At 46.4% G+C, this 22559-nt stretch overlaps 1 protein-coding gene and 1 long non-coding RNA gene across 5 annotated transcripts in view; one reads left to right on the forward strand and one right to left on the reverse strand.

Moving 5' to 3' along the window:
* LOC117067554 overlaps nucleotides 1-22559 on the forward strand; it is a 36931-nt gene that overhangs the window by 7756 nt on the left and 6616 nt on the right. The window contains exon 4 of the long non-coding RNA XR_004430784.1: nucleotides 10081-10261. This is a non-coding gene — a long non-coding RNA (uncharacterized LOC117067554). The remainder of the gene's footprint in view (nucleotides 1-10080; nucleotides 10262-22559) is intronic.
* Nucleotides 13823-22559, reverse strand: part of RNF135 (ring finger protein 135) — a 32532-nt gene continuing 23795 nt past the window's right edge. For all 4 annotated transcript variants that reach the window (XR_004430783.1, XM_033184258.1, XM_033184256.1 and 1 more), the window contains 2 exons: nucleotides 18149-18238; nucleotides 13823-15065 (listed from right to left, as the gene is read on the reverse strand). Coding sequence is in view for 3 of the 4 variants with exons in the window: in XM_033184256.1 (XP_033040147.1) it covers nucleotides 14536-15065; nucleotides 18149-18238 (620 nt within the window). In the remaining variant the exon portion in view is untranslated. The remainder of the gene's footprint in view (nucleotides 15066-18148; nucleotides 18239-22559) is intronic.

The raw sequence follows: 22559 nt of genomic DNA on the forward strand, positions 1-22559 counted from the left end.
TCTACATCTGTGGATTCAACCAAATGGGGATGGAAAATACAATATTCTCAGAATGCAGAACCCGTGGTTATAGAGGCTTACTTTTCACATCCGGGGTTTCAGCAGGGCCAACTGCAGGACCTGAGCATCCTCAGATATTGGTATTCAAGGGGATCCTGGAACTAATTCCCCTTCAGTATCGAGGGATGACCATGTATATATATAGTCATGCACTGCACAACATTTCGGTCAGTGATGGACCACATATATGAAAGTGGTCCCATTAGATTATAAACTGTATTTTTTACTGTATCTTTTCTGTGTTTAGATACGTTTTGATACACAAATGCTCACCATTGTGTTACTGTTGCCTACAGTATTCAGTGTAGTAACATGCTGTACAGGTTCATATGGTTTTATGGCATTGAGCACTTAACCTGTGGGCTCACCAGGTGTCAGAATTAAATTGAATTTATAAGACATCCAGTCGATGTCTGTTACAGAATTGCTTGTTTTATGTGTGAGGAAAAAAGCTCACACATACCTGGTATCAAAAATGTGCTGAATGACTGTGTCAGAGAATAGGAAAAAGACACTTTGGGCTGGATGCGGTGGCTCATGCCTCCAATCCTAGCATTTTGGGAGACCGAGGCGGGCAGATCACTTGAGGCCAGGAACTTGCGACCAGCCTGGGCAACATGATGAAATCCTATCTCTATAAAAGATATGATATGGTGGCACATGCCTGTAGTCCCAGGTACTCAGGAGGCTGAAGCAGGAGGATCATTTGAGCCCAGGATGTGGAGGTTGCAGTGAGCTGAGATCGTGCCATTGCACTCCAGCCTTGGCAACAGAGTAAGACTCTGTCTCAAAAAAAAAAAAAAAAGACACTTTGGTTTTTTTTTCCTTGATATCTCAAATACATATATTATGTTTGTATCAACAGATATATATATATAGATAGATATTCTGTGTAAGCAACACTACATGCTTTAAAAATGTTAAAAAATTGAAAAATGTACAATTGTAGGGGAATAGCTAAATTAAGTATGACATAACATGATTGGAATTTTTGCAGTCATTTAAATTAGTGACTGTTAGAGAGATGGAAAAGTATTTACAAAATAAGTGAGAATATAGAAATATAAAACTATATACAGTTATGACTATGTAAAAACCATGTGATCTATTCATTTATGCAACTTTAACCTTCTAGACTTTTTAAATTTTGAACTTTTACAAGCATGCCCCTGTGTTACTCAGATAATAAAAACTAATGGATTTACATAAATATTAGATAAGAGCACAAATGAAAGAAAAAGTATGTTGAAGATCATAAATTGATTTTAGTACATCTTTTGTAAAATTTCAAAGTTTATTGATTTATTTTTATTTATTATCTTTTTTTTTTTTTTTTGATGGAGTCTCACTCTGTTGCCCACGCTGGAGCACAGTGGTGCAATCTCAGCTCACTGCAACCTCTGCCTCCTGGGTTCAAGCGATTCTCCTCCCTCAGCCTCCCAAGTAGCTGAGATTATAGGCATGCATCACCATGCCCGGCTAATTTTTGTATTTTTAGTAGAGACGCAGTTTCGCCATGTTGGCCAGGCTGGTCTTGAACACCTGACCTCAGGTGATCTGCCTGCCTCGGCCTCAGAAAGTGCTGGAATTACAGGCGTGAGCCACCGTGTCTGGCCTTTTTTTTTTTTTTTTTTTTTGAGACGGAGTCTCTGTTGCCCAGGCTGCAGTGCAGTGGCGTGATCTTGGCTCACTGCAATCTCCACCTCCCAGGTTCAAGCGATTCTCCTGCCTCGGCCTCCCGAGTAGCTGGAATTACAGGCGCCCACCACCATGCCCAGCTAATTTTTTCATTTTTAGTAGAGATGGGGTTTTACCATGTTGGCCAGGCTGGTCTCAAACTCCTGACCTCAGGTGACCTGCCCGCCTCAGCCTCCCAAAGTGCTGGGATTACAGGCATGAGCCACCGCGACCAGCCCAGCCTTTTTTCTGAGACAGAGTCTCAAGTCTTGCTCTGTCACCCAAGTTGGAGTGCAGAGGTGCAATCTCAGCTCACTGCAGCCTCTGCCTCCCAGGTTCAAGTCATTCTCCTGTCTCGGCCTCCCTAGTAGCTGGGACTACAGGTGCATGTTACCACACCTGGCTAATTTTTGTATTTTTAGGCTGGTCTCGAACTTCTGACCTCAAGTGATCCACCCGTCTCAGCCTCCCAAAGTGCTGGGATTATGGGTGTGAGCCACCACACCCGGCCCAAAGTTAATTTAATAATTATGTATTTTAAGGCCGGGCGCGGTGGCTCAAGCCTGTAATCCCAGCACTTTGGGAGGCCGAGACGGGCGGATCACGAGGTCAGGAGATCGAGACCACCCTGGCTAACACAGTGAAACCCCGTCTCTACTAAAAACTACAAAAAACTAGCTGGACGACGTGGCGGCGCCTGTAGTCCCAGCTACCCGGGAGGCTGAGGCAGGAGAATGGCGTGAACCTGGGAGGCGGAGCTTGCAGTGAGCTGAGATCCGGCCACAGCACTCCAGCCTGGGTGACAGAGCGAGACTCCGTCTCAAAAAAAAAAAAAAAAAAAAAAAAAAAAAATAATTATGTATTTTAAACTAAGTAGAAATATTTAGAAGATAGCAATGCTTTAAGTGAAATATTATGTAGGATATCATGTTTATTAAGTCATTCAACTAAGTTACTAAGTTCCACTATGCTTAAGGCTCTGTGCTAGGTGCTAGGGACATAGTAATGAACAACATAGATTTATCAAGGCAGGCAAGTTGTGAACAAGGAAGTTCATCTTTAGGCATCCATATTTCTTCTCACTAGAATCCTCCAAATCATTCCCTGTTTGCCCTAACCACCGCTTCCAAAAACCTTCCCTAAGAGGTACATCTCATAATCTAAATCTCCTCCGCCTTCCTCCTCCCCACCCCATCGATAGCCCATGCTAGCCTGGCCTGTGTGACTGTGTTCCATTCCTTCTAGCAATCTGCTGTCCCTGCTTGGCTGTGTGAATAGATCACCCCAGGTGACATAATGCTTTAACCAAGCAGAACCACAAATATCCCCAGAAAACTCTTAGGAAAATGAGTGGCTTTCCTGTCCCTGCTCCTAATATTATGGGTCAGCTTTGATCTGATCTAAACTTGCTGTGCCCACGTCGTCATGTTAGACTCAGTAAGTGAAAGATGCCAGTTCTGGCGGAAACCAGATCTGTATATGCACTCTGGGAAAACATAGCTTTCGATTGTGTCTTCCCTCTGGACAAGAGGAGGACACTCCAGGCAAAGCAAACTGCATGCAAAGGTACGTGGTGTGAGGCAAAGCAAGGGGGCTAGGGTGGAGGGTGTATGTGGGAGAATGGCAGGAAATGAGGGCTGGGGCAGATAAGAGTAGAGAGGTAGGGAAGTCAAACTGGTGGTCACAGTGGTGAATCTTAAGCAGAGAAGTGACATGATCTGATTTGTGTTTTGGAAAGCTCATAGTAGCAGAATTAGGAGGATGAATAGGGAAGGGGTTCTGACTGGAGTTACAAGGGCTCTGTGATATCATGAAATATATATATTTGGTCTTCCTCTTGTTTCCTGATATGGAGCTCCTAAAACCCTTGACATCTCTGGACTGATGAGTGTCTTTTGGATACCAATTAAGTGACTAGAGGCTGGGGCCCCTTAGAGAGCTTCAGGATGGGGACTGGTCACTGGAAAGATCAAGGCAAGATTAAAGTGTTGGGACTTTCAGCCCCACCTCTGGAGAGGAGAGGGGAGCTGAAGGTTTAGTTGATCGCCAATGGCCAATGATTTAATCAATCGTGTCTACAGAATGAAGCTTCCATAAACACTCCGAAGGAGTAAGTTTGGAGAGCTTCCAACGAGCTGAACATCTGGAGGTGCCTGGAGGGTGGTGAGCCTGGAGACAGCATGGGAACTCCGTGCCCTTCCCACGTGCCTTGCCATATGCATCTCTTCCATTTGCCAGTTCATTTGTATCCTTTTTTTTTTTTTTTTGAGACAAGGTGTTGTTCTGTCGCCCAGTCTGGAGTGCAGTGGTACACTCACGGCTCACTGCATTCTTAACCTCCCGGGCTCAAGTGATCCTCCTACTTCAGCCTCCTGAAGAACTGGGACTACAGAACTGGGCACCACCATGCCTGGCTAATTCCTTAAAATTTTTTTGTAGAGATGATGTCTCACTATGTTGCCCAAGCTGGTCTCAAACTCCTGAGCTCAAGTGACCCTCCTGCCTCAGCCTCCCAAAGTGCTGGGATTGCAGGTGTGAGCCACTGTGCCCAGCCCATCTGCATTTTTTTTTTTTTTTTTGAGGCGGAGTCTCGCTGTGTCGCCCGGACTGGAGTGCAGTGGCCGGATCTCAGCCCACTGCAAGCTCCGCCTCCCGGGTTTACGCCATTCTCCTGCCTCAGCCTCCCGAGTAGCTGGGACTACAGGCGCCCGCCACCTCGCTCAGCTAGTTTTTGTATTTTTTTAGTAGAGACGGGGTTTCACCATGTTAGCCAGGATGGTCTCGATCTCCTGACCTCGTGAACCGCCCGTCTCGGCCTCCCAAAGTGCTGGGATTACAGGCTTGAGCCACCACGCCTGGCCCCATCTGCATCTTTTGTAATATCCTTTATAATACATGGGTAAACGTAAGCATTTCCCTGAGTTCTGTGAGCTGCTGTAGCAAATTAATTGAACACAAAGAAGGGGTTGTGGGAACACAAATTTATTGCCGTCAATCACAAGCACAGACCACAACCTGGGGCTTGTGATTGGAATCTGAAGTAGGGACAGTCTCATGGGACTGAGTCCTCAACCTATGGGATCTGACAGTATGTTCTGGTCGATAGTGTCAGAATTGAACTCAATTATAGGATACCTAGCTGGTCTCTGCTGTAGAATTGCTTGCTTGGTGTGTGGGGAAATAATTCCCATACATCTGGGTTAACGGAAGCATTCTATGTTGAGAAGAGAATACAGAATAGGAAACACAGCACTTTGGCCAGATGTGGTGGCTCACACCTATAATCCTAGCACTTTGGGAGGCTGAGGTGGGCGGATCACCTGAGGTCAGGAGTTCGAGTCCGGCCTGGCCAACATGGCGAAACCCTGTCTCTACTAAAAATACAAAAAGTTAGCTGGGCATGGTGGTGTGTGCCTATAATCCCAGCCACCCAGGAGGCTGAGGCAGTAGAAGAATCGCTTGAACCCAGGACGTGGAGGTTGCAGTGAGCTGAGATCACGCCACTGCACTTCAGCCTGGCCAACACAGCAAGACTCTGTCTCCAAATAAAATAATCCAGGAGAGGCTAGGCGCAGTGGCTCATACCTGTAATCTCAGCAGTTTGGAAGGCTAAGGTGGGTGCATCGCTTGAATCCAGAAGTTTGAGACCAGCCGGGGCAACATGATGAAACCCCATCTCTATTAATACATATATACATATGTACATAAAATCATCCAGGAGAGAAGAGATAAGAGTCTGAACCCAGAGTGTTGATGAACAGGGAAGAGCAGGGGCCAGAGCTGAGATGGTTTGAGGAGGCGGAATCAAGTGTCGGACCCTGGTGCCTAATTGATACGAAAAGCAGTCAAAGAAAAGAACCTACAGTTACTCCCAAACATTATATCCTAGAGACTGCCCCTGACTAAATCCATGAGGTTCTCTCCCACAAGGCATATTTATTTGAAAAATAAAAGTGAAACACTTCAGTGGGGAAGGAGAGAAGACACAGTCCTTCACTGAGATAATACAGCCGTAAAAGAATGAGACCTCTGGTGAAAGTCACGTCTCTGGAGAGAAGAAGAAGGAACTATCGCTCCAGATCAATCTCTTAGAATCATGTTTCCCAAAGTGGTAAAACAAGAGATCATTGTAGACGGAGCGAGGACATTGAGAAACAGTGGCTCTCGTGTCTACGAAGTCTTTCCCTTTTCTCTTATCTTTGGATCCCGACTAAGTCAAGACGAAAACAAGGGCTCCTGAGCAAGCCTCCGGTCCAGAGCCTTAGACAGAGGACAATAGTAAGCTAGTCACATTGTTGCCGTTTCCTGGAAACATGTTTAGAGTTGTCCCTGTACCTAAAACACATGACTCTGGTTTCCATCTATATAAGTTCAAATGTTTTTTTTTTTTTTTTTTTTTGAGATGGAGTCTTGCTCTGTGTCCCAGGCTGGAGTGCGGTGACGTGATCTCGGCTCACTGCAAGCTCCACCCGCCGGGTTCCCGCCATTCTCCTGCCTCGGCCTCCTGAGTAGTTGGGACTACAGGCGCCCACCACCATGCCTGGCTAATTTTTTTTTTATGTATTTTTAGTAGAGATGAGGTTTCACCATTTTAGCCAGAGTAGTCTCAATCTCCTGACCTTGTGATCTGCCTGCCTCCGCCTCCCAAAGTGCTGGGATTACAGGCGTGAGCCACCCTGCCTGGCCTAAATGTTTATTTTTAAAATTGGCTGGACAGGGTAGCTTATGCCTGTAATCCTAGCACTTTGGGAGGCCTAGGCAGGTGGCTCAAGTGAGGTCAGGGGTTCGAGACCAGCCTGGCCAACATGGTGAAACCCCATCTCTCCTAAAAATACAAAAATTAGCAAGGCATGTTGGTGGGCAGCTGTGATCCTAGCTACTTGGGAGGCTGAGGCAGGAGAATCGCTTGAACCTGGGAGGCGGAGGTTGCAGTGAGCCGAGATCACACCACTGCACTCCAATCTGGGCAAAAGAGAGACTCTGTATCAAATAAATAAATAAAATAAAAGTATGTGAGGAGGGGAAAGTGAGTTGACTTAGGAAAAAATATTAAGTAAATTATGGTACAAGAGATCTGAAAAGCTGTTAAGAATCATCCAGTTGGCACATGAACAGCTGAAGACTGGGAAACGCTGTCCTTAAAAAAAAATCCTGTGGCTACTTAGGAAGGCAAATCCCAAATCAAAATAAACCTTCAGCATGATGTAAATACTACAGTTAAAGAGGAAGTCTGCAGTCTTTGAAAGGACAGTCATGCAGTGGTTAGGGTTTTCAGGAATCATGAATGAGGATGAATTTGGAGTCTGGGGCTAAGGGCTCAAGCAGAGTTAGGGGTGATGGAGCTAAGCATACACCAAGGAAGATCCTCGATTTCCTGTCAAAAGTCCCAAGTTCCCTGGGGAAGGCCTTTCTCCCTTAACCAGGGCAAGGGGGCCTGAGACGTCTCCTCAGATTTCTCAGGCATTGATTGATTTTGTGTTTTGTTTCTGAAGTCAGCTGGAAAAAAAGTCTTCAAATTAAACTTTTCCAGGAAAAAAAAAAGTAAGCCACATACAGTGGCTCACATCTATAAAAATCCAGCACTTTGTGAGGGTGAAGTGGAAGGATTGCTTGAATCTAGGAGTTTGAGACCAGCCTGGGCAACATAGGGAGAATGCGTCTCTACAAAACATAAAAAAATTAGCTGGGTGTGGTGGCTCATGCCTGTAGTCCCAGCTACTCGGGAGGCTGAGGTAGGAGGATCACTTGAGCCAGGGAGGTCAAGGTTGCAGTGAGCCATAATGACACCACTGCACTCTAGCCTAGGTGACAGAGCAAGACACTGTCTCAAAAATAAAATAAAATAGGCTGGGTGCAGTGGCTCACACCTGTAATCCCTCCACTTTGGGAGGCCGAGGCAGGTGCATCACCTGAGGTCAGGAGTTCGAGACCAGCCTGGCCAACATGGCGAAACCCCATCTCTACTAAAAATACAAAAATTAGCTGGGCTTGGTGGCCCATGCCTATAGTCCCAGCTACTTGGGAGGCTGAGGCAGGAGAATAGCTTGAACCCAGGAGGCAGAGGTCACAGTAAGCCGAGATCCCGCCACTGCACTCCAACCTGGGCAACAGAGCAAGACTCTGTCTCAAAAAAATAATAATAACATAAAATTGGCTGGGCGCAGTGGCTCATGCCTGTAATCCCAATACTTTGGGAGGCCAAGGCAGGCAGATCACGAGGTCAGGAGATTGAGACCATCCTGGCTAACATGATGAAACTCCATCTCTACTAAAAATACAAAAAATTAGCCAGGCATGGTGGTGGGTACCTGTAGTCCCAGCTACTCATGAGGCTGAAGCAGGAGAATGGCATGAACCCAGGAGACGGAGCTTGCAGTGAGCTGAGATTGCGCCACTGCACTCCAGCCAGGGTGACAGAGCGAGACTCTGTCTCAAAAATAAATAACATAAAATAAAATAAAAATAAGGCCAGCACAGTGGCTCACCCCTGTAATCCCAGCACTCTGGGAGGCCAAGATGGGTAGATCACTTGAGGTCAGGAATTCAAGACCAGCCTGGCCAACATTGCGAAACCCGGTCTCTACTAAAAGTATAAAAAATTAGCCAGGCGTGATGGCACGTGAGGCAGGAGAATTACTTCAACCTGAGAGACAGAGGTTGCAGTGAGCCAAGATTGTGCCACTGCACTCCAGCCTAGGCAACAGAGTGAGACTGTCTCAAAAACAAAACAAAACAGTATTTGAGAGAGAAGCAAGGAATAGATAGATACAACTATTTTAGAGGTTTCCTCAAGCCTAACAAGATGGTGGCTTCCTGCTTAGCAAGTGGTATTCCAGGAACCCAAAGCCCCAGATCCAACAGTGGGTTCAACAGAACTATCCAGCAGCTGCCTCACCAGAGTGTGTGAGTGGAAGAGAAGAGAGAAAGAGAGAAGCAGCCCACAGCACTGATGAGGACACTCCATTCTCCACAACCCCCAGGAAAAAAAGCACTTAAGAGAGACAAGGCCTCACAGAAAACAAATTTTTTAGAGCAGTGTCCCCAGATAGCACAAGAAGCTGCCAAAGGAGTTCCTTGTGCTCTCCCATGAGGCTGTGTGTCTCTCCTATAGACTGAACGTTTGTGTTCTCCCAAAATTCATGTACTGAAATCCTAACCCCAAATGTGACGGTACTGGGAGGTGATTAGGTCATGAAGATAGAGGCTTCATGAATGAGATTAGTGACCTTACAAAAGGGACTGTAATCCCAGCACTTTGGGAGGCTGAGGTGGGTGGATCACCAGAGGTCAGGAGTTCAAGACCAGCCTAGCCAACACGGTGAAAGCCTGTCTGTACTAAAAATTACAAAAATAAGCCAGGCGTTGTGGCGGGCACCTGTAATCCCAGCTACTCAGGAGGCTGTGGCAGAGAGAATTGCTTGAACCCGGGAGGCAGATGTTGCAGTAAGCCAAGATCACACCACTTCACTCTGTCCTGGGTGACAGACTGAAACTCTGAGTCAAAAAAAAAAAAAAAAAAAGGGGAGGGGGGAAAATCCTGAGAGCTCCCTCACTAGACACCAAATCTGCCAGCACCTTGATTTTGGACTTCCCAGCCTCCAGAACTGTGATAAATAAAATTATTTTCTTTTCTTCCTTTCTTTTTATTTTCTTTTCTCTTTTTTCTTCTCCCCCCGTCTCTTCCTCTCTCTTGCTCTCTCTCTCCCTCCCTCCTCTCTCTCTCTTTGTTTCTTTTAGACGGTCTTGCTCTGTCACCCCGGCTGGAGTGCAGTGGCATGATCACAGCTCACTACAGCCTTGACCTCCTGGGCCCATGCAGTCCTCCAGCCTCAGTCTCCAGAGTAGCTGAGACTCCAGGTACATGCCATCACACTCAGCCAATATAAAGATTTTGTGGAGATGGGGTCTGTTTGTTGTCCAGGCTGGTCTCAAACTCCTGGGCTCAAGTGTTGCTCCTGCTTTGGCCTCCCAAAGTGCTGGGATTGTAGGAGTGAGTCACCATACCCAGCTGAGAAATACATTTCTGGTTTTTGTAAGCCACCCAGTTTATGGGAGTCTTATAGTAGCCTGAATGGACTAAGACAGTACCCAGGGAAAGTCTTTCTGGCTTGGTCCATGGGCAGATGATTTCCTCGCCCCCACAGTGCAGACCCCAGTGAGAGGTCCTTATCCACTGGCATTTCAGCTTTAGTTATTCTCCTTTGGAGATTTTATGTTTTGTTTGAGAGAAGGACACTATTTTCTACAGTGTCCTGGAAGAGATACGCTGACACAAAGTGCAAGCCAAAAGCAAAGGAATCAAAAGTGATAGCCTTCCTTCCTTTCCTATCTTTCTGATTCTAGTGCTCTGGCTACAGTCTGGGGACATCATGTGGCCAGCAGATAAAACCAACACTCACAGAGGCCTCATTGCAATACATACTGTCTGCAGGACAATATTTAACCAAAGAACCTCAAGAGGCTGAAACCCTGCACTCCAAACTCTGAATCTTGACTCAAAAGGCAAACATCAAAGTAACTCTGGGTGAGAAGACAAAAGCTCCATGATGCAGAAAGTGAGGGCCCATAGCTTCTATTTATTTATTTATTTATTTATTTTTGAGACAGAGTCTCGCTCTGTCGGCCAGGCTGGAGGCAGTTGCGTAATCTCGGCTCACTGCAACCTCCATCTCCTGGGTTTAAGCGATTCTCCTGCCCCAGTCTCCCAAGTAGCTGGGACTACAGGTGCCCGCCATCATGCCCAGATAATTTTTGTATTTTTAGTAGAGACGGGGTTTCACCATATTGGCCAGGCTGGTCTCCAACTCTTGACCTTGTGGTCTGCCTGCCTCGGCCTCCCAAAGCGCCAGGATTACAGGCGTGAGCCACTGCGCCCAGCCTTATTTATTTATTTTTGAGACAGAGTCTCGATTATCACCCAGGCTGGAGTACAGTGGCACAATCATGGCTCACTGCAACCTCCACCTCCCGGGCTCAAGCAGTTCTCCTGCCTCAGCCTCCAAATAGCTGGGATTACAGGTGCGTGCTACTATGCCTAGCTAATGTTTGTATTTTTAGTAGAGACAAGTTTTCACCATGTTAAGTAGGCTAGTCTCGAACTCCTGACCTCAGGTGAACCATCCACCTCAGCCTCCAAAAGTGCTGAGATTATAGGTGTGAGCTACCACACCCGGCCACGCATAGCTTCTTAGTGGTCACGTGGCACAAACAGGGAACCCCTGTCCCTGTTTAGACAACTCAAGGCCACTATATTAAGGACAACCACCAAAATCAGAAAGAAAGGGTACCTCATGACTTTAGGGCTAGCTGTGTCCCATCAAAGCGGAAGGCCAGGTCCTGGCCTTAGCATAAGACCTTATCGGAGAGTAACAAGGGTAGAGGCTTCAGAGTGAGAAAACCAGTCAGGCATGGTGGCTCAAACCTGTAATCCCAGCACTTTGGGAGGCTGAGGCGGGTGGATCACTTGAGGTCAGGAGTTCGAGACCAGGCTGGACAACATGGTAAAACCCTGTCTCTCCTAAAAATACAAAAATTAGCTGAGCGTGGGAGTGCACACCTACAATCCCACCTGCTTGGGAGGCTGAGGCACGAGAATCACTTGAACCCTGGAGGTGTAAGTTGCAGTGAGCCGAGATCACACCACTGCACTCCAGCCTGAGCGACAGAGCGAGACTCTAAAAAAAAAAAGAAAGAAAAAAAAAAGTGAGAAAACTGGGCCTGGTTTCAGCTCTGCCATGACTGGCTGATCAACCCTGGACAAACCACCCCGCCTGTCCCGGGCTCTGCTTCCTTATGCATCAACAAGAAGGTAATAATGCCCCTCACACAGGGCAGTGGTGAGGCTCAGAAAGCATATTAGTAGACCACGTGGAAGAATTCTGCTTGCCCCTGTTTTGAAGGAGCGATTAATCATGTATAGAAATTAGGCGTGAGTCTCAGGATGATAAAGACCAAGGTGGGTGACATTAAGATGCAATTCCATCATTGCTGCTGTGATTATCATCACCCTTGCATTCTTCCGATTTCCTCACCTCCTACTTTATTTAATGCTTTCAGCAACCCTGTGAGGAAGGTAAGGAAGGGCAAATAATTATGATGTCCATTTTAGAGGGGAAAGAAAGGCAAGAAGAGTTTAAATATACTGTCAAATGCTGCCTGGCTGGTTTGCATGACAGGGCTTTCTCTGCAATCTAGTTCAGGAGCTGAATGTCCCCATCTTCAGAATAGGTGCTAGTCAACAGCAGGGCTCTTCTATGGATGAATTGTAAGACAATAAAAAAAAGAGAGAGAGAGACATGTATATTAGGAGATAAGAGATCAAATAATGGGTATGAGGGTTCTTTCTGGGGGTAATGACAATATCCTAAAATTAGATTATGGTGATGGTTTTACAACTCTGTAAATACAGTAAAAAACATATATTTGTACACCTTAAGTGAATTTCATAGAATGTAAATTATATGTCAGCCAGGCGCAGCGGCTCAGGCCTGTAATCCCAACACTTTGGGAGGCTGAGGTAGGCTGATTGCTTGAGCTCAGGAGTTCGAGACCAGCCTGGGCAACATGGCGAAACCCCATCTCTACTAAAAATGCAAAAATAGCTGGGCGTGGTGGCGCATGCCTGTAATCCCAGCTACTCCGGAGGCTGAGGATCACTTGAACCTGGGAGGCAGAGGTTGCAGTGAGCCAAGATTCACACCACTGCACTCCAGCTTGGGTGACAATGTGAGACCCTGTCTCCAAAATTAAATAAATAAATAATATTCCCAACAAAGCTGTTAAAGGAAAGGACATACCATTTTTTTTAATGGGCAAGATGAAACTACTGTGGCTATGGATGCATATTTGAATTATAACACTCTAAAGAAATGCAAGGAAGTGATTAGTGTGAAAGTCAAGACTCCTCCAGGCCGGGTGCGGTGGCTCAAGCCTGTAATCCCAGCACTTTGGGAGGCCGAGACGGGCGGTTCACGAGGTCAGGAGATCGAGACCATCCTGGCTAACACGGTGAAACCCTGTCTCTACTGAAAAATACAAAAAACTAGCCGGGCGAGGTGGCGGGCGCCTGTATTCCCAGCTACTCCGGAGGCTGAGGCAGGAGAATGGCGTAAACCCGGGAGGCAGAGCTTGCAGTGAGCTGAGATCCGGCCACTGCACTCCAGCCCGGGCGAGAGCGAGACTCTGTCTCAAAAAAAAAAAAAAAAAAAAAAAAGTCAAGACTCCTTTCAGGCACAGGGAGGGTTTTGTGATTAGAATGGGGCACAGGAAGGAGCTTCTGGGGTGGGTAGTAGGTTCTGTTTCTTGACCTGAATGATAGTTACAAGGGTATTTACCTTATAATAACTCATTAAGCTCCACATGTTTCATGTAGTTTTCTGTATCTGTTTTCTTATATAATAAAATGGTTGTTAAAAATAGGGGAAATCAAGTATGAAATAACACCCTGTGTCAGACATACTGTAGGGTGGCCCCCATGAGCCGAACTTCCTGGCATTCATGTCCCTTTGTAATCCCCTCCCCCTGAGTGTGGGTGGTACCGTGACTTGCTTCTAATCAATAGAAGGCAAAGGCAATGGGATGTACATGATTACGTGTTTATGTGGTTATGCTATGTAAGATTTTGTGTCATCTGGCTAGGAGACCCTCCCCCTTGTTGGCTTTGAGGAAGCAAGCAGCTGTGTTGCAAAGGCCTATGGAGTAAGGAACTGGGGGTGGTCTCCAGCCAACAACCAGAAAGAAACTGAGGCCCTCAGTCCGGCAACTCACAAGGAACTGAAGGCTGCCAACAACCATGTGAGTTTGGAGGCAGATCCTTTCCCATTCGAGCCTCTGATGACCCTGTGTCCCCAGATGACATGTTGAGTGCAGCTTGTAAAACTCCGATGTAGGAGCCTCAGCTAAGCTATGCCCTGACTCCTGACTCACAGAAAGTGTGAAATAATATATATGTGTTATTTTAAACCATTAAATTTGTGGCAATATTCTTACATAGTGATTGATAAGTAGCAAATTGTGTTTAGAGATCCTCTGAGACTGTCCTCAGGTTCAGTGATTCACTAGAAGGACTCACAGAATTCAGCAAAGCTGTTGTACTCATGGTTACAGTTTATTACAGTGAAAGGCTACAGATTAAAATCAGCAATGAACAAAGGCACAGGAGGCAAGGTCCAAGAGAACTTCCAATTATCCTCTCCTGGCAGAGTCTTCAGGATAATGCTTAATTCTCCCAGCAATGATGTGTGGCCACAATGATGTGTGCATAGAGTATTACCAACCAGGGTAGCTCACCCATGCCTTGGTGTCTAGGGCTTTTACTGGGGATTGGTCACATAGGCTTGCTTCACTGCTCACATGGCTGACTTAGTCTCCTCAGCTTGACCCTGTGAGGTCAAGCTAATACTGCATTGCCCAAGGCCCACAGGTAAACAAAAACACTCATATCAGGCAGGATATTCTAATGGCTTAGAGGTTATCTCCCAGGAGCCAGGCGGGGCCTGTCCTTTATTTGGAATGTCCAGTGTTCAAACATCCCAAGTTCATCCTGTATCACACAAAAGGATTAACTTCAAAAGTGGTATTCTTGGCCAGATGTTGTGGCTCACATCTGTAATTCAGCACCTTGGGAGGCTGAGGTGGGAGGACTGCTTAAGGCCAGGAATTCGACACCAGCCTGGGCAACCTAGTGAGATCCAATCTCTATTGTAATTTTTCTTAAAAGTGGTATTCTTAAGTTACTACCCTGATTGATGACAGGGAGAGAGACCAGGAAACCACTGTGTTGTAATCCCTGAGGAAACCTTATACCTTTACTTGCTTTATTATCAGGTAATTTCCAGGATGTAAGCCATACAGCCAGAAGGCAGGGTGCAGAGGAGAGGAGGCAGAGATGGTACACTCATACAGAAGCTTCTCCTGATTGTCCACTGAATAGAAGGCAAGCTTGCCCTCCTCCAGGTTCAGCCAGATGCCCACCACCCCAGGTCTGTCTGAGCCAAGGACAGTTTCCTTGACCATGTGCCATGCAGAGAGCTGGTTAGTCCCCTTCCATTCCACACAACAAGAGTCCATAGTCCTTCCCAGGACCTGATCACGGCTCATCTCCCAGGAAGCCACCCCAACTGCCCAGTGGCTGCAATTCCTAGTGTCCACTTCCCAGTAATGCTTTCCAGAAAAGAGGGCCTGGGAACACAAGACCTGGCTGGTAGAAAACCTCTCACAGCTCCAGCGATAGGGCTGTGGGCGGTGAGACACAGTCACTGTACGGGAATCCGTGGACACCTCCAGGCTGCAGGAAAGGCTCTTCAAGTTAAAGGTTGGATGGATGGCCCCTTTGGGAAAAAAAAAAGAACACCAAGAACATGGCCAGTCATCTTTTGACCATCCATGCTAAGAAGTCTTCGAATAGCAAAAAGCAACTTTGTATCTTTTGGTGTGATGTTTCACTCACAGTGGCATTAAAATTGGTACATCACCCAACAGGAAGAAATGATAAATGTTTCAGATGATAGATATGCTAACTACCCTGATCTGATCACTATGCATCATATGTATTGAAACATCACTATGTATCCCATAAATATGTACAATTATCACATTTATTTATTTAAAAAATTTATTTAGAAAAGAAGCAGGATTTTGCCATGTTTCCCAGGCTGGTGTTGAACTCCTGAGCTCCAGCAATCGTGCCATCTCAGCCTCCCAAAGTGCTGCGATTACAGGCATGAGCCACTCTACCCAGACTATACAATTATTATATGTCAATTTTAAAAATCAGGCCAGCCTGGCGCAGTGGCTCATGCCTGTAATCCCAGCACTTTGGGAAGCCGAGGCGGGCAGATCACAAGGTCAGGAGATCAAGACCATCCTGGCTAACACAGTGAAACCCCATCTCTACTTAAAAAAAATACAAAAATTAGCTGGGCGTGGTGGCGGGCGCCTGTAGTCCCAGCTACTAGGGAGGCTGAGGCAGAAGAATGGCGTGAACCCAGAAGGCGGGGCCTGCAGTGAGCCGAGATCGCGCCACTGCACTCCAGCCTGGGCAACAGAGCAAGACTCCGTCTCTTAAAAAAAATAAAAGTTAAAAATAAAAATAAATAAACAAGTAAATAAATAAAAATCAGGCCAGCTCCCTCAGCCTGGTGCAATGGCTTACTCCTGTAATCCCAGCACTTTGGGAGGCCAAGGCGGGTGGAACACTTGAGGCCAGGAGTTCAAGACCAGCCTGGCCATCATGGCCAAATCCTGTCTCTATTAAACATACCAAAATTAGCTGGGCGTAGGCCAGGCGCGGTGGCTCACACCTGTAATCCCAGCACTTTGGGAGGCCAAGGCGGGCAGATCACAAGGTCAGGAGATCAAGACCATCCTGACTAACACAGTGAAACCCTGTCTCTACTAAAAACACAAAAAATTAGCCAGGCATGGTGGTAGGCTCCTGTAGCAGAGCTTGCAGTGAGCCGAGATCACACCACTGCACTCCAGCCTGGGCGACAGAGCGAGACTCCGTCTCAAAAAAAAAAAAAAAAAAAAAAAAAAATTAGCTGGGCGTGGTAGCTCATGCCTGTAATCCCAGCTACTTGGGAGGCTGAGGCAGGAGAATTGCTTGAGCCTGGGAGGCAGAGGTTGCAGTGAGCCAAGATGTGCCACTGCACTCCAGCCTGGGGAACAGAGAAGATTCTGTCTCAAAAACAAAACAAAACAAAACAAAACAAACAAACAAACAAACAAACAAACGGTGGCCCACGCCTGTTATCCCAGCACTTTGGGAGGCTGAGGCGGGCAGATCACGAGGTCAGGAGTTTGAGACCAGCCATAGCTAACCTGGTGAAACCCTGTTTCTACTAAAAATACAAAAAATTAGCCAGGCGTGGTAGCACATGCCTGTAATCCCAGCTACTCGGGAGGCTGAGGCAGGGGAATCATTTGAACCCAGGAACGAGAGGTTGCAGTGAGCCGAGATCGTGCCATTGCACTCCAGCTTGGGCAACAACAGCGAAACTCTTTCTCAAAAAAAAAAAAAAAAAAAAAAATCAAGCCAGGCACAGTGGCTCATGCCTGTAATCCCAGCACTTTGAGAGGCTGAGGTGGGAGGATCACTTGAGGCGAGGAGTTCCAGACCAGCCTGGGCAACACAGAGAGACCCTGTCTCTACAAAAATAAACAAGCAAACAACCAAAAATTGGTACATCGACTTGCAATTTTCTATATATACGTCTGATATTATTATATCAACAATACCCCTTTCCAATATTAATTTTTACTAACCCACTAGTCATCTTTTAGGAAGCCCTCTTGGCATCCCACCCAGCAAAGTCATCTCTTGCTTTTCTCAACACCTCTGGTGCTTTATGTGTTCTCTCATGATACTTACCAGCTTCTATCTACCTACCTACCTACCAGTACCTACATATATATATTTTTTTTTTGAGACAGAGTTTCGCTCTTGTTGCCCAGGCTGGAGTGCAATGGCACGATCTCAGCTCACCACAACCTCTGCCTCCCAGGTTCAAGCAATTCTCCTGCCTCAGCCTCCTGAGAAGCTGTGATTACAGATATGCACCACCATGCCCGGCTAATTTTGTATTTTTAGTAGAGACGGGGTTTCTCCATGTTGGCCAGGCTAGTCTCGAACTCCCGACCTCAAGTGATCCACCTGCCTCGGCCTCCTAAAGTGCTGGGATTATAGGCATGAGCCACCGTGCCTGGCCCATCTTCTATCTATCTAGCTGTTTATACCTTCCCAGTTAAACTGAAACTTCCTGATTAAGGGCCATATCTTATTCACTTTGTATATTTCATACAGTTTCCTATGGAGTGAATAAATTGCTAACTCTTATAAAACATGACTACTCCAGGTGTTTTACTCATACTCACTCACTTAACCCTCATAGCAATCCCGCAAGAGAAGTACTATATTATCTCCGTTTTACAGATGAGGAAACCCAGGCTCTAGGAGCTTAAGTGACTTGTTCAAGATCACACAGCTAGTTAGTGGAGCTGCTGGGAGTCAAACCCAAGCAGTCTGGCTCCGGGATCCATGCTCTTAAGGACTACCCCAGACCGAGATGGCAGAAATATCTCAGTAGGTTTAGGAAAAGGCAGTTGGTTGTAGTTGGTGGCCACAGCACAGATGCAGAAATACCTCAGCAGGTTTGGGTATTTGGCTGTAGTTGGTGGCCACAGCAGAGAGGCTCAAAGGTTGGCTGGACTCTTGAGTGCTCTTGGGTCTAGAGTCTCAACCTGCTTTGCCTTTGCAATCAGCTCCCCCTGTGGAGGGACCTGGCATAGGGAACACACCCATGTGCAGTAAGCCAAGGAGTGGCCCTAGCAGTAGGAAGATGGACATACGATGTTCTCGAAGCTCTGCTCCACAGCAAGCCAAACCCAGGTTTAAAGTGGACCACATACTTACACTGAGCAAACTGAGAAGCTCTCTTGGGTGCAGGGTGGCTCTGGTCAGGCAATGGGCATGAGGAGGAAGATGGGGCTTCTGGGAGTTCTCCTAAATAACAAAAAAATTAAGAGAGGAAAGTCCCATTAGAAAAAGGCAAATTGAAGGTATCCAAACATCATGATCAAGGCACATGGCTTGTCTTCTTATCATCTGCACATTTTTGTGTCAGGACTAGATCAGGTAGAGGCAGTGCCTGCAGCCCAGGTATGTGCACCTCCATGTTCTCACTGTGGACTTTTCACTCTTTCTTCACTAAGCTCTCAGCTCCTTGCTGGGAAAGATCTCATCCATCTATGTGTTCTAAGCACCAAGCCTGATACCAGCCCCATAGATAGAAGGTGTTTTGTGTACACTCATAAAATAAAATTAACTAATACAGTTCCAGGGGATTGCCACACCCTAACACCTAGAATATCCAGGACCCCCAAGTCAATGCTTTAAAAAGGTGTTAAACTGGGTAACATGAGTTGGTGTGAGACTCATCACCACTGCTGACACCTCCTAATTCCCTCTCAATGTGCTAAAGTTTAATTATTAACTTAAAACAGTCATGTGTGCTAGAGTACAATGACCACGTCAGACAGATGATAAGCAAGGGAAGTCCTAGAGTGCAGACTTTGAAAGCAAAATCTTGTCCTATTTGTATCCTGAAGTGACAGCAGCTGAAGTGAATCTAAGACTCTGCCTGAGAAGAGACAAAAGACCTTGTCTAGGGTGTGCTTGTGGTAACTTAGGTCATGAGAGCAAGAGAGCTGCCTGTCAAGAGGTCATCCTCAAAGTTCAGGTGGGAACTGAAGCAATCCATGTGTCCATAGAAAGAGAAATGGATAAAGAAATGTGATGTATACATACAATGGAATATTATTTAACCTTAAAAAGTAACAAATTATGGCCAGGCATGGTGGCTCACACCTGTAATCCCAGCACTTTGGGAGGCCAAGGCGGGCAGATCACAAGGTCAGGAGTTCAAGACCAGCCTGGCCAATATGGTGAAACCCCATCTCTACTAAAAATACAAAAATTAGCCAGGTGTGGTGGCACGCGGCTGTAGTTTCAGCTACTTGGGAAGCTGAGGCAGGAGAATCTCTTGAACCTGGGAGGCGAAGGTTGCAGTGAGCCGAGATCATGACACTGACTCCAGCCTGGGCGACAAAGCGAGACTCCATCTCAAAAAAAAGGTAATGAATTCTGGCTGGACGTGGTGGCTCACGCCTGTAATCCCAGCACTTTGGGAGGCTGAGATGGGCAGATCACCTGAGGTCAGGAGTTCGAGACCTCCCTGGCCAACATGGCAAAACCCTGTCACTACTAAAAATACACACACACACACACACACACACACACACACACACAATTAGTCAGGGGCGGTAGCACATGCCTGTAATCCCAGCTACTACTCAGGAGGCAGAGGTGGGAGAATCGCTTGAATCCAGGAGGCAGAGGTTGCAGTGAGTCGAGATCGTGCCACTGCACTCCAGCCTGGATGATAGAGCAAGACTCCATCTCAAACAACAACAAAAAGTAACAAATTCTGATATATGCTACAACATAGGTGAGCTTGGGGAATATTACACTAAGTGAAATAAACCTCTCACACACAAATATTGTATGATTCCACTCACATGAGGTATCTAGAATAGTCAAATTCATAGACAGAAAGTGGAATAGTGGTTGCTGGGTGTGAGGGGGTTGAGGGAATGTGGAATTGTTGCTTAATGGATATAGAGTTTCAATTCTGCAACATGAAGCAAGGCATGGTGGCCCATGCTTATAGTCCCAGCTAGTTAGGAGGCTGAGGCAGAAGGATCACTTGAGGCCAGGAGTTCCAGACCAGCCTGGGCAACATAATGAGACCCTGTCTCTACAAAACAATTCTTTTTTTTTTTTTTTTTTGAGATGGAGCACTCTGTCATCCAGGCTGGAGTGCAGTGGCGCCATCTCAGCTCACTGCAAGCTCCACCTCCCAGGTTCACGCCATTCTCCTGCCTCAGTCGCCCGAGTAGCTGGGACTATGGACGCCTGCCACCACGCCCAGCTAATTGTTTGTATTTTTAGTAGAGACAGGGTTTCACCATGTTAGCCAGGATGGTCTTGATCTCCTGATCTTGTGATCTGCCCACCTCGGCCTCCCAAAGTGCTGGGATTACAAGCCAAGCAATTCTTTTTTTTTTTTGAGATGGAGTCTCGCTCTGTCGCCCAGGCTGGAGTGCAGTGGCCGGATCTCAGCTCACTGCAAGCTCCGCCTCCCTAGTTCACGCCATTCTCCTGCCTCAGCCTCCCGAGTAGCTGGGACTACAGGCGCCCGCCACCTCGCCGGCTAGTTTTTTGTATTTTTAGTAGAGACGGGGTTTCACCGTGTTAGCCAGGATGGTCTCGATCTCCTGACCTCGTGATCCGCCCATCTTGGCCTCCCAAAGTGCTGGGATTACAGGCTTGAGCCACCGTGCCCGGCCAAAACAATTCTTTAAATAGCTGAACATGGCGGTGTGAGCCTACAGTCCTGGCTACTGGGGAGGCTGAAGCAGGAGGACTGAGTTTACAGTGAGCCATGGTTGTGCCACTGTACTCTAGCCTGGGCAACAAAGTAAGACCTATCCCTAAAATTAAAATTAAAGTTACAGGCCAGGCATAGTGGCTCACACCTGTAATCCCAGCACTTTGGGTGGCCAAGACAGGTGGATCACCTGAGCCCAGAAGTTCAAGACCAGCCTGGCCAACATGGCGAAACCCTGTCTCCACTAAAAATACAAAAACAAATTAGTCAGGTGTGGTGGTGGATGCCTGTAATGCCAGCTACTCGGGAGGCTGAGGCAGGAGAATCGTTTGAACCCAGGAGGTGGAGGTTGCAGTGAGCCAAGATCGTGCCATTGCATTCCAGTGTGGGCAACAAGAGTGAAACTCCATATCAAAAAAAAAAAAAATTAAAGTTACAAAAAAGAAAATGATCTGGAGATTGGTTATATGATAACGTAAGCACACTTAACAGTACTGAGCTCTGAGCTGCCTACTTTTTTGTTGTTGTTGCCAAGGCTAGAGTGCAGTGGCCCGATTTCAGCTCACTGCAACTTCTGCCTCCCAGGCTCAAGTGATACTCCCACTTCAGCCTCCCAAGTAGCTGGGATTACAGGCGTGCACCACCACAGCAAGCTAGTTTTTATATTTTCGGTAGAGAAGTGGGTCTCACAGTTACCCAGGCTGCTCTTGAACTCCTGGACTCAGGTGATCCGCCCACCTCAACCTCCCAAAGTGCTGTGATTACAGGCGTGAGCCACTGCACCTGACTGAGCTGTCTACTTGAAAATAGTTAAGATAGTAAATTTCATGTTATATGTATTTTCACCAAATTTAGAAAAACACAAAATTCAGATGAATATCACTGTTCTCCTATTTAGCTGATAGGATTGTTACTTATTGTTAATTAGTGTTTTAAAAATGTTTGACTGGGCACCGTGGCTCATGCCTGTAATCCCAACAACTTTGGGAAGTTGAGTCAGGAGGATCACTTGAGCCCAAGGGTGGGAGACCAGCCTGGGCAACATGGCAAAACCCCATCTCTACAAAAAGTACAAAAAAATTAGCTGAGTGTGGTGGCACACGCCTGTATTCCCAGCTACTTGGGAGTCTTTGGCGGGAAGATCACCTGAGTCTGGGAGATCGAGGCTATAGTGACTGTGCCACTGCACTCCAGCCTGGGTAACAGAGAATCTGTCTCAAAATAAAAAAATTAATTAAGTAATTAATTCAGCAGAATGCAGATTATAAACAAAAGAAAAAGAAAGGAAAAAAAATTTTATAAACGTTTGCAAGACCTACTGAAGTTATTTACTTTTTTTAAATTAACACTCCCTAATACTTTTATCTCTATTGATGAGAGAAATAATCTACACTTAACCATGGAAAGTGATAATTTTTTCCAAAGAATCATGGTTATCCAGTTAAGAGCAACATTTTAAGCAGAGCAACATCCTTAAACATGAAAATGCTATGAGATATGTCTATAAAGTGACACTACACAAATCTTATTTAAAATTTGCTAGGGGCTCAGTGTAGTGGTTCATGCCTGTAATCCCAGCACTTTGGGAGCCAAAGCACAAGGATTGCTGGAGGCTAGGAGATCAACACCAGCCTGGGCAATAAAGTGAGATCCCTGTCTCTATTTAAAAAATAAATAAGGCCAGGCGCAGTGGCTCACGCCTGTAATCCCAGCGCTTTGGGAGGTTGAGGCAGGCGGATCACCTGAGGTCAGGAGTTTAAGACCAGCCCGGCCAACGTGGCAAAACCCTGTCTCTACTAAAAATACAAAAATTAACCAGATGTGGTGGCGGCAGCCTGTAATCCCAGCTGCTCAGGAGGCTGAGGTAGGAGAATC

Source organism: Trachypithecus francoisi, unplaced genomic scaffold, assembly GCF_009764315.1.
Source record: "Trachypithecus francoisi isolate TF-2019V2 unplaced genomic scaffold, Tfra_2.0 Lachesis_group20, whole genome shotgun sequence".
Lineage (NCBI taxonomy): Eukaryota > Metazoa > Chordata > Mammalia > Primates > Cercopithecidae > Trachypithecus > Trachypithecus francoisi.